The sequence below is a fragment of the Sciurus carolinensis genome, chromosome 17 (genome assembly GCF_902686445.1).
Source record: "Sciurus carolinensis chromosome 17, mSciCar1.2, whole genome shotgun sequence".
Taxonomy (NCBI): Eukaryota; Metazoa; Chordata; class Mammalia; order Rodentia; family Sciuridae; genus Sciurus; species Sciurus carolinensis.
This window is the reverse complement of record NC_062229.1, coordinates 61,212,878-61,224,956: the sequence shown is the minus strand read 5'-3', so window position 1 is coordinate 61,224,956 and position 12,079 is coordinate 61,212,878. Positions and strand designations below refer to the sequence as shown.

Below are 12,079 nucleotides of genomic sequence, written 5' to 3'. Positions count from 1 at the left end.
TCATTTCATCCTCGAGACAGCCTTACAGGAACTGGGAATGATTGCCCCCCTCTTAAGAAATGGCCCCTCCCTTCGCCCAGATGCTCAGACCCACCACCTTGGAGTCCTCTTTGACAGTTCTCACTCTTTCTCACCACGAATCTCATGCATCATCCAGTTCTTTTCACTCCACCTTCAGGATCAGTCTAGAACACCATACCCCATCCCCACCTCCTCCTCTCCACCAGCGCTGAGCCTCCCTCCCCTCTCCCCTTCACTTGTTGCTCGTGCCTTCTTCCCCTGTTCCTTACTTTGCCTTCCTGCAGTCTGCTTCTTACTCTGAAGCCAGGGTGGTTTTTAAAAAATTTGAGCCCAATCCTGGCACTCGAATGCTAGTCCCCCTCTCATTCAGAGTAAGGACCAGTGCTGTTGCCGTGACTACAGGTCCTACATCACTGACCTTGATCACTAGTGCAGCCACTGGCCTCCGTGAGCTTCCCCAGAGAGGGAGCCCTCAGGACCCCTGCTCCTACTGTTTCCCCTGCCTTGGATGGCCCCTCTTCCCCATTCAGATGTCCATATGGCTCACCTGGATGTCCATGTGGCTCACCTGGATGACCATGTAGCTCACCTGGATGATCATATGGCTCAACTGGATATCTATATGGCTCACCTGGATTTCCATGAGGCTCACCTGGATTTCCATGAGGCTCACCTGGATGTCCGTGTGGCTCACCTGGATGTCTGCATATCTCTGCACCTTATCAGAATGTCTCACTTGGCCGACCTGTGTCAGGTCTCCCCTCTCTCCCTCCCTTTCTTCCTTTGCTTTTACCAGAACTCTTATCCCATCCTATCACATGTATTTCTTTGTTCATTAATTCATTGACTTTCTTCCTTATAAGACTGTGAGCTCCTTGTCAGAAGGGACCTTTGTCTCCTTTGGCCACAATACCTCGTACAGGGCCTGCTATCTTGCAAAAGTCTAATTCATTATAGGTTGCACAGAAAAAGAAGTGAGTGCATGAATCCCCAACTTTACAGACAAACAGAGGGTTAACATGGTGAAAAGACTCACCCAAGTTAAGAATGAGCTTCAGTGCTGGGTCTCCACTGTTTATTCCTTTCAGTTCAGTCTTAACTGAGAATCTGAAGTGTGCCTAAAATGCAGCGTTCCATGTGGTTCCGCTTTGGATTCATTCAATGAACTCAGTCCACCGAGTCGTTCACAGCAATTCTGATTTTCCTTCTATGTGTTAGCAAACCTCAAAGGAAATATAGGTTAGAGCCCTCTGTCATTAAAATCCCCCTTTCCTCTTCTGTTTCCTAACTGTGCCTCTGCTCTAGACTTCTTGTCCTTCAAAACCATCACAGTCCTGTGTCCTTCCAATGGGTCTCCAGGACACCAGCCCTGCTGGCACAGACACCCAAACCGGACTGCCTGGAGTGGACTAATTAATACTTTTAGGATTTGATTTTACCTCCCCCAATGACTTAATAACTATAAACGCCGCATCAAGTTGTTTGATCTTGTTGCTCAAACATTCGATATTCTTTCTGTTTTTTAGCAATTATTGAAAGAAGGCTCTCAAATTCTCTGACTGTAATTGTGGATTTGCTTCTCTTTGTCCCTCTGTTCACTTTTGTTCCGTGCATTTTGGGGCTTTGCTCTTTGATGCATGAACATTTAAGATTCTTATTTCTTCTTGATGAATTGATCTCTTCATCATCACAAAATGGTCTTCTTTATCCTGGCAACACTCTCCCTGAAATTTACTTTAGGTGACAGTTATAAGGTGACTTTAGGTTTTCACAAAAACAAATGTGAGCATGGGAAATCTTTTTTTATCCTTTGCTTTTTGTCTTCAGTCTTTATAGCTAAAATGTGTCTCTCGTAGGCAGTGTAGAGTTGGGTCTAGCCTTTTAAATCTCATCTGAATCTCCCTCTCTTATAACTGATATATTTAGCCTATTTATATTGAATGCGATTACTGAGAGGGTTTAAATTTATCAGTTTGCTGCTTCTCATCTTGCTATTCGCTTTCTCTCTCTCCCATCTGATCTTCTTTTTTTCCTCTTTTTCTACTTCCTTTTGAAATAAATGAATATTTTCCAGATTCCATTTTACTTTCTTTCTTGTGCTATTACTTCTCAATGCCAGTCAGGTCACGGTGCCCAGAATGGAATCTCTGGCAGCAACACTTCCTAGCTGTAGGCGAGCTGCTGAACTCCTCTGAACTTCCTTTTGCTCCGCCTAATATGGAAGTAGCCGTGGTGCTTATCTCATGGGGTTGTGGCGAGGATTAAATGAGTTACTCCATATTGGGCATCCTGAGCAAGGGTGGATGCCTGGTAGGAGCTGGAGCTACACAAGAGTCATTGTTGATGTGATGGAAATTGTCATCAGTGTTGTTTGTCCCATCCCTTTGTTCTCTTCCCCAACCCATGCTGCTTCCTACTGGGCAGCTACCCCAGGGGCAAGGCACCTGCAGCCTCCCTACCCTCCCTGTTCTCCTTCACTCCATAAATGAGCAGGAAGCATCCCAGTCAGAACCATGGTTCCTGTCTCACTGCGACTTCTCTTCTTAAAAGAAATTCTTACAAGCAATGTCTAACAAGGAACAAGTTCAAGAGCTCTCTTACACAACATGGCGACCATGGTTAATAAGCACATATGGTACCCTTGAAAATCACTAAGTATGTTTTAAGTATTCTCACTATTCAAAAATGATGCGTATGTGAAATAATCACAAGTTAATCTAACTTCGCCATTCCACAATGTGGACAACTTTCAAACCATCCTGGCATATACCATAAATATGTATAATTTGTAGACGTCAAATGAAAATAAATATAAAAGATTAAATCATGAGATCCTAAAAAAGAAAAGAAAAATAAAAGACCCTGCCTCATAAGCCCCTTTGATGCTCCAGGCACTGAGGTGGCTCAGGGACACAGAGACAGCAGGTACGGTAATTCCTCCCTCAGGGCCAGGCCAGACTCTCCGCTGAGACCAGAGCAGCACCTTTTGACTTCAAGCAGTCAGCGACTTTTGACTCCATGTCCCCTTAAGATGAAATGCTGGTCTGTCTCTGGTTTCCACGTCCCCTTCAGCAATCCTTACTTCCATTAAGTTCCAGGAGCAGATGATTCTGGAAAATGTCTTTTCCCTGCACTTGATGATGCTCATGCCGAGGTGTCCTGAAAGAAGCCACAGGATAAAACGTTTTCTCCATGAGTAGTTACTAAGCATCCACCACATGCAAGTCTGGTGCTAAGCCTAGTAGATGCCTAATGAGCAAAGCTATGCTACCATATTGGATTCACAGATGCCACACAAGGGAAGACTGTCCTTCTTTTGTGTGTGTATACAAATAAAAAGTCATAAGCATTGCCATGGTGCTTCCCTAGCGAGTCATTCCAGGGCAAGGGGCCACTGAGGACAGGGCAGTCCTTCATGACTCAGTGACTTTTGGGGATTCAAAATTCTATGATAGCGGTTCAACCCAAACCCATCTTGCTCTTCTCTTTTTAGTCCTTCCTAGCTCTCTCTCACATAGCTCATATACCCTCAGCAAATGACAGAGTTGCCAGGGACACATTGGCATGGCTTTTATAAAATGTTACAAGAAAGGATAGATTGAAATTGGGATGTAAAATATGACTCAGAGCTCTAAAACCAAACCTTGTTTTATTTCCCAACAGATGTACACCCAAAAGCCAAATATAAATTCAAATAAGGAATCCCAAAGTGAACCCTTTGTAAAATCGGTAGCTCTATGCTCTTTCCACCAGGGCTGCCATTTCTGCTGCTGTTAACAGAAGCATAACAACAGGAAGGACTAACATCTCTTGGAGGCTTGAGGTGCTAAATACTGGACTTGCATCATCTCCATAAATCCTCTCAACAACCCTATGATAGTATGTGTTACGTTATTCCCATTTTACAGATGAGCAAATTGAGGCGTGCATCAGCTAAGCCAAAGGAGAGTTAATGACAAGAACAGAATTCCCACTTAGGGGCTGGGATTGTGGCTCAGCAGTTAAAGCATTTACGTAGCATATATGAAGCACTGGGCTTGATCCTCAGCACCACATAAAAATAAATAAATAAAATAAAGGTATTGTGTCCATCTACAAACAAACAAACAAACAAAAAAAAAAAGAATTCACACTTAGGTATGTCCCTACTAATGTGAGATATAACCATTGGGGTAAACAGCCTCTTGCTGTACTGGACTGGTAAATTCAGATTTCCACATCTCCAGACAGCGCAGAGATTTGAGGGTACCAGTGCCCACACAGACAGATCAGGCTGTAGTGAGAGGAGCTCAAAGGGGGAGCCACCTGTGTATCTGCAACCACAGTACTTCCATCTGCTCCAGGTACCACACATTCTGTTCAACAAACACGTTTCAACCCGAGACAACACAGAGCCAGCCCTGACTAGACAGAAACCGTGCATTGCAGCCCTCGGTTCTTGGTTTTGACACCTTCTGGCATGTGCCACTTTAGCAATGAATCCTGAGGAAAACCTGAGAGGGAAAGCCCCACTTCACCCAGAGTGAGTGGTACTTTCCACAGGAGAATTTTTAGAGTTTCTCTGATCCCCCTCAGCGCTTCCTTTCAGAAGCTCTTAATCTGAAAAAAATGAATAACCGAATTTTTTAAATTTGAATTTATTTTTAACTGATCCATAAAAACATGAAATTGTACATATTTACAGAATACCACATGATGCTTCAGTGCTGGTAGACATTGTATGTGTTAGTCAGCTTTTTGTCATTGTGACCAAAATATCTGACAAGAACAACTTTTAGGAGGAAAGATTTATTTTGGTTCACTGTTTTGGAAGCTTCAATCCATGATTGGTTGACTCCATTGTTTTGGGCTGGAGATGAGGCAGGATATCATGACAGAAGGGTATGACGGAGGAAAGATCTTCCACTCATGGCAGCCAGAAACCAGAGAAAGAGAGAGAGAGAGGAGAGGAAGGGTCCAGGGAGAAATGAGAAAATTGAGGCGTGCATCAGCTAAGCCAAAGGACTATACTAAAGAGATAGTCCTCGATGTCCCACCCCCACAGTGACTTACTTCCTCCAACCATACCCACTTGCCTACAGTTTCCATCTTCTCTCAACAATCCAGTCAAACCATTAATCTATCAAATGGATTAATCCACTAATGTGGTTAAAGTCCTCATGATTCAGTCACCTCCCAAAAACCCCACCTGCAGGATCCGGATGTTGCTGCACTGGGGACCAAGTCTTCTACACATGCTCTTGGGGAATATTCTAGATGCAAACTATCACATTGTCTAATATTTAAAGGAAGGTAAACATGTCCATCTCCTCAAATGCTTATCACTTCTTTATGATGAAAATATTCAAAATTCTTTCTTCTAGCTCTTTGAAGTGTACCTATACAATTATTATAGTAGTCATCCTACTAAGCAATAGCACCCCAGAGCTTCTTGCTTCTACCTGTTACTTGGTCCCTACAGGTCAACTTCTCCCACCCACCTCCACATTCTTATTGCAGTGAAGAAACCTAAGTTTGTCACCTAGAAGGGGAAGAGGAAGATGATGGAGAAGAGGCTGCTTCCAAATCAGATGGCTCTAGTTGTATCACTCACCATCCCTGCAGAGTGACTTAACTTTCTCAACCTCAGTTTCCTCAACTGTGAAACAGAATAGTAGCATAGCAATGTAGTTAGTAGTAACTCTTTGATTTGGGGGAGGTATTACTCCAAGAATTTTTTATTTGTGCTTTAATCCTTACCACCTTTCAAATAGGTACCATGGTTACCATGATGCATGACAACAATACAGTATTATTACTATAATTATCATAATGAGGTACTCTCATTACCCCCATTGTATGGGTGAAAGACTGAAGCAGGATAAGTCTCCTAATTTGTTCAAGGCTGCACATGTGCCCATGTAATATGGTTCCATCTTTCAGCTCTGAACCCCTCCTGTGGCCATAATAAATTTATAAAAAGTGCTGGGATGAAGGAAAAGGTAATGATCCAATATGAATTCTATCCTACGGTTTCTAGTGAACTCCTGTTTCCTACTTCCATTCTCACAAATTAAATCTATAAACCCATCCATTTGGTGTTGTAGCTTGTGAACACTCTTATGTGGACATAGATAAGTGGAAAGGGAAAATAGTAGCTACAGGAGAAAATTCCAGAAAAGGAGAGACTCTTACGATCTTATCAGCCATTTATTAATCAAAATACAAAATATTTTTCTTTTTTTTTTTTCTAAGGAGCTGGAGATCCAACCCAGGGCCTCACCTATACTAGGCAAGTGCTCTACCACTGAGCTATTGCCCCTCAACCCCCACTTTCTTAATTCGATATTTATTTCACCTACTTCCCTGTGTATAAACATCTGAAGAAATACTTTCAACCTATTTAATTATTGTTTACTGTAAATGATACATTTTTCTTGGGACCCAGATATTTTATACTAAAGTGACATTTATGGTGCATCTACCTGTTACCATGACTCATGCTTGTACTTCACAAGTGCTATCTCATTGAATCCTCACAACAACCATGTAAGCAAGGAGCCAGTGCTTCCCTTGTTCTACAGAGCATCAAGGGGTGAAACATCCTGCCCCCCACGCCATCTCAGAGTAATGGCAGAGCTAGAACCAGAAGACTTACTGCTCTTAATGATGATATGGGAATAACCCTCTCTCCCTAGCCCTGTGTTTTAGTTTTTTGTTGTTCTGTTTTGTTTTGTTTTTTCACTGCTATGACCAAAAGACCTGACTGAAACAATTTTAGAGGAGGAAATATTTATTTGGCTCATGCTTTCAGAGGTCTCAGTCCATTACTTGGGGCTCCAGGTGAGGCAAAACATCATGGCAGAAGAGTGTGGAAGAGGAAAACAGCTCAGTCCATGATCAGGAAGCAGACAGAGAGAATCCACTCACCAGATACAAAATATAAGCTCCAAAGACCCACCTCCTGTGACCCTCCTCCTCCAGCTACACACTCCCTGCCTACAACCACCACCCAGTTAATCCATATCACTGGATCAACCTGTCGCTCTGGTTACAACTCCCACAATTCAGCCATTCACCTCCCAGTGTTTTTGCATCATCTCACACATGACACATCCAAACCCTAACATCTGGGCTGAGCCTCTCTTTTATGTCCATTTCTGCCCTGAAGACATTATTATTTCAAAAAGGCTAAGAACACTGACCAGAACAGCCATGTGCTCCTCGCAACGACATTGGAAGTTGACCTCGGCAGCAGCTTGGGGCTGGTAAACTTTCCGGCCCTCCAGCCAGGCCGGATGGCTTGCTCCAGCAAGCCTTGCTCCAGCCCCCATCTGCTCTTGCCTGCCACTGTCTCATCTGTGGTTTCCCCATTTTCTGTCTTACCCTGTCCACCTTCAGTGCATTCTCTACCCAGCAGCTGATGTGATCATCTGACACAGAAATATCATTGTGTCACACACCCCTGTTTAAAACCCTTCCACCCTTACCTGAAATGAGTGTATTGATTTATCCTTTTAGAAAAATCAGTCCAGCTACTATGTAATGAATGGAGCATAGGGGCAAGATTAAGAGAAAAGAAAGGAGGCTTATGTTGTGGTCCAGATGGGGACGGTGGTGGCTTGACTGGGAATAGCACTGGGGATAGAAAGAGGTGGGATATGCTTGGAAGGAAAACTCAAAAAACATGGTGTTTATAGGCAATGTTTTAAAATCTCATCAAAATATTTATAAAAATTGTTCTGCTTTCTCAAAAGCATGGCACTCAAAACCAACTGAAATAGAACAAACAGCCAATCAGCCACGTACCTGATATCAGGAACCAATAGATTTTAGAAAGAAAGACAAGCTTCTATGCCAGGAGTTCAGAAAGAAGAAACAGGCTTCCTGCCCTCAAAGAGCTAGCAGTCCCAGAGGAACAGTAAATATGATGGAAATCTTAGCAGTGGGATAACTATAACAGCAGAATTACCCACAAGCCCTGGAAGGTGATAACATGGGGGTGAGGGCTCAAATTGAGGAAGAATATAAGCTCTAAAATGAGGAGCAGCAAGAAGGCAAAGTTACCCAGGTGTGAAACATTATTGTGTGGTCCAGAATCACAGATAATACTGCATGTGCAAGTGAGTCTGGTGAGAAACAAGGTACAAAATGTGTACCAGGGCAAGATGCTGGACTTTGTCCCTCTAAGCTAAAGTGCCCCAAGTATTCATGCCACCAACAATACATAAGACCATTTCAGTGATATGCAGACAAGCAGGCACTAGATAAGAACTCGTGAATTCTCATGTATGCTATGTAGTGTGTCAAGTCTGTACTATATGTTTTCTTTCAAAATAAATCAGTTCATGTTAGGTAAGTCAATTTAAAGAAAAGTATCAAGTAAGTCATATAATAGGTAGACAAATGTGGGTCAAATCATGAGAGTGAAAAGTAAGAGGCCATAATTTGGGGTCCTTGCATGTGGACAGGGGAGACCCACTGAGGAAGTTTTCACAGGGAAAAGGTGTAAGAGAATTTGCAGATGGTGGACTCTGTCTAATGGCCAGGAGCTGGATGGAAATCATTCCTGTGTACCTGAAACCAATTAAGAGGATCATCTTATTGTCCATGGAAGCAAAAAGTGTGGGTTGGGAGTAGAATAGTAGATGTGTAAAATGGAAGACTGAGTAGGGGAGGAGCTTCCCAGGAGGGAGAACTTTCCAGAAAGTAGAAAATCCATTGCACTTGGAAACTGAGGAGTATGCATGAGGAAACATGAGGTCCCAGGATGACTCGCAAATTTCTGTCTTTGAAGTTCTGAGTACAATTTTTTTTTCAATTAAGAACCCCTAAAATAGGTCAAACCCTCAAATTTTTATTTAGGAGCATTCTTCCATATGTTCCAAAATGGAAATTCAGTCTGCTTCTAGGTGAATGAAAATTTGGAAGTTGTCTAGTTGGTGTGTGTTAGCAGGTGATGCTAGCTGAGAAACTTGAGAATTTGGTTGTATCTAAGTATCACCAGATCGCTCTCCTCCCTTCAATCTGGAGAGTCTGCCTAGGGCCAGGCTCACCTCCACCATCACTTCCAGGTCCAAGTGCAGTGGTCCACATGCCCCATGGGTTCGTTCTCAAAGGAATTAGTAACAGATTTTAAAATCTCCAGAGTACTATGGCATTTGCCAGTAAATGGATATAACTGGAGACTCTCCTCTAACTGAAATAAGCCAATCCCAAAGAACCAAAGACCAAATGTTCTGATATGCAGATGTTAATACTCAATAAGGGTGGCTGGGAGAATAGAAGTTCATTGGATAAGATAAAGGGGAATGAAGGGAAGGGAGGGGGAGGGGAATAGGAAAGACAGTGGAATGAATGGGACGTCATTTTCCTATGTTCATATATGAACACACGACCAGTGAAACTCCACACCATGTCCAACCACAAGAATGGGATCCTAATTAGAATAAGCTATACTCCATGTATGTATAATATGTCAAAAATACATTCTACTGTCATGTATAACTAAAAAGAACAAATAAAATAAATTTTTTAAAAAAATCTCCAGAGTGCTTTGAGCTATGCCTCTGTAGTTTTTAACACTCCTTTTACTTTTCTAAATAATGACAAATTTCCATCAATAGAAGAGCATTTGGAGAAGGGTGGAAAGAGTAGGGAGAAGCCCTTTGTTGGTATGGAATTCCTTCCTGCAATATGCTTTTCTTGCATTTGCCAAAGGATAACAAGGGAAGGTTTTCCTGAAGGACACCTGGCAAGAGGTGAAAAAGGTAGAGTTGTGAGATTTTACATTCCCCCCGCACCTAGACCCCTACCAGGTACAACATCTTTCAGGAAATTCCCTAAATAAAAGACTTCTAGCATGTCAACACATTAAGTTACCAGATGATTTTCAAGGGTGCTTTCTGGAATCAGTCAAGGAATCTGAGTCAAGTCTGATGATGGACCACAGTTCCTCCCATACCTAGAAGCGAACCAGGCCCATTACTCCTTGTTCTCACGCCAGAGCTCCCAAATCTGCATTCTGCTCCTGCATTCCCGGTGAAGGAGTGAGTGCCAGCCTTCCTGGTCAAGTGTGTTCCCCTGTGTACTCAGCCAAACATTAATGCAGCTCTGGTCTTTCTCTTTCCCTTAGGTATTTATGGGCCATCGGTAAGAATGTCTGGAAGAGATGGAAGAAAAGGTTTTTTGTGTTGGTGCAGGTAACTCTTTAATTCAGTCTTAAGAGCTATCCACGATAAAGATGTGCTAGGAAGAAGGAATGCGTTTTCACTGAGGTATAGCTTACACACTGGACACAAAGCTCAAACATTTAGCTGGATGAATTTTTACAGATTATATATCCATATAAACACCATTCAAAGAAGGAAACAGAACATTTCCAATGCCCAGGAGGCTCCCGCTTGCTCTTTTTCCTTTTTGATATCACTTTAACATTTTTAAAAAATCAATGCAAGCCTGTTAGTTTTACATTCTAACAATACAGACGTAATAAAATAAATAGGGGAGAGAAGATCCTACTCTGCTCAGTTCTCTGCCAGGGATGGAGGACCCCAGGAAGGAGCAAGTATATGTCTGATTAAGAGAGCAGGGACACTGACATTGTCTTCAAATAATTTGGTATTTCTAAAACCTCAGAGGTAAGCATGATGAGAAAAATCAGAATTTAGCTGGATTTTGAAACAGATATTTCATTATTTAATACATTTGATTTGGAATTACCTGCAGGGGAACACTTCACTCTCTTAAGTGCTGGGGCTTCCAAAAATCTTCAGCACCACCTCCCATAACTATGTTTGATAGACTATTTCTTTCCAGATCAAAGCAAAACAGAAGTCTTCCTGTGTCTCTACACCTTATTCACACAACCTATTATAGAAATTTTTCCACATTTGTGCACATAGCTCTGGCTCCATCCCTTGTAGAATCGTCCCCTTTAGAGGGACAAATGTGGGTTATTATTAGCAATGCTGTCCTGTAATCCCAGCATTTCAGGAGGCTGAGGCAGGAGGATCGTGAGTTCAAAGCCAGCCTCAGTAACTTAGCAAGACCCTAAGCAACTTGGCAAGACCCTGTCTCAAAATAAAATATAAAGAAGGGCTGGGGATGTGGCTCAGTGTTTAAGTGCCCCTGGGTTCAATCCCCAGTACCAAAAAAGGACAATGTGAAGAACATCTGTGCATTTGTAGATAGAGATACAGATGCAGTTGCAGCTATTGATATTAGTGATACAAGGTAATATAGAAAGACTATCTTGGTTCTCTTGAGTGTTTTTAAGACAGAAGTTTTCCAGAAATAGTAATAGTGTATCCTTAAAAAGTCCTTTTTAAAATTTATTTTTTGCATCAGTATTTTTTAGTTACAAAAGAATTTGCCATTATTTCTTTCTCATTTTCAGACTCCCCCAGAGTATTTACATTATACTTTGGTTTGCAAAATTTTTACGTAAGCTGTACTTTGAAAGATGTCACAAAGTGAGCCAACTTGTAATTTAGTGATAAGTGTGGCTTACTGGGTCACTTGACTGGTATTGAGAGTACTACCAATCATGAACTCTCACTAGAAAGCAGCCCCCTTCTTAGTCTAAATGACCTTGAAAGGTCCACCAACCCTGAATTTCCACTCCTGCTACTACTCAAGTATCTGCTATTCTGCTAAAGCAAAATGAAGCTCTCAGCTTATAAGTAAGAGGCAGTCAGTCTTTGCTTTCGTAATTGCTACAGGGTAAAGCAAAACCTTAAAGCAAATTAGCCAGAAAGAAAATTTTGGAATGATGCGCATCCCCCAAAATGACCCTTGATTAAGCCATGGAAGACATTCCATTCTGAGATGCCCTTTGTCAATCGGTCAATTCACCAATACTTACCAAGCACCTGCTTTGCACAGGGCACATTGAGAGGACATGGAAGATAATGACGAAGTCTGGTCTCCCTTCCAGCAAGGCATCCGTTAGGGTTCTTTTTATACAAACAGCAGAAATAAACTCAACTAATTAAGTTCAAAACAAAAAGAAAGAAAAAAAAATGAATGTACTGGAAGGCTTGGAGGTGGCATGTAGGATTCTTGGAAAGGCCAAAGT

The 12,079-nt window shown here is 42.1% G+C and overlaps 1 protein-coding gene across 18 annotated transcripts in view; it reads left to right on the top strand.

Annotated features, from left to right (window-relative positions):
• Cadps (calcium dependent secretion activator) overlaps positions 1-12,079 on the top strand; it is a 488,152-nt gene that overhangs the window by 294,054 nt on the left and 182,019 nt on the right. For all 18 annotated transcript variants that reach the window (XM_047531270.1, XM_047531267.1, XM_047531269.1 and 15 more), the window contains exon 9: positions 10,136-10,202. In XM_047531270.1, the coding sequence (XP_047387226.1) occupies positions 10,136-10,202 (67 nt within the window). The remainder of the gene's footprint in view (positions 1-10,135; positions 10,203-12,079) is intronic.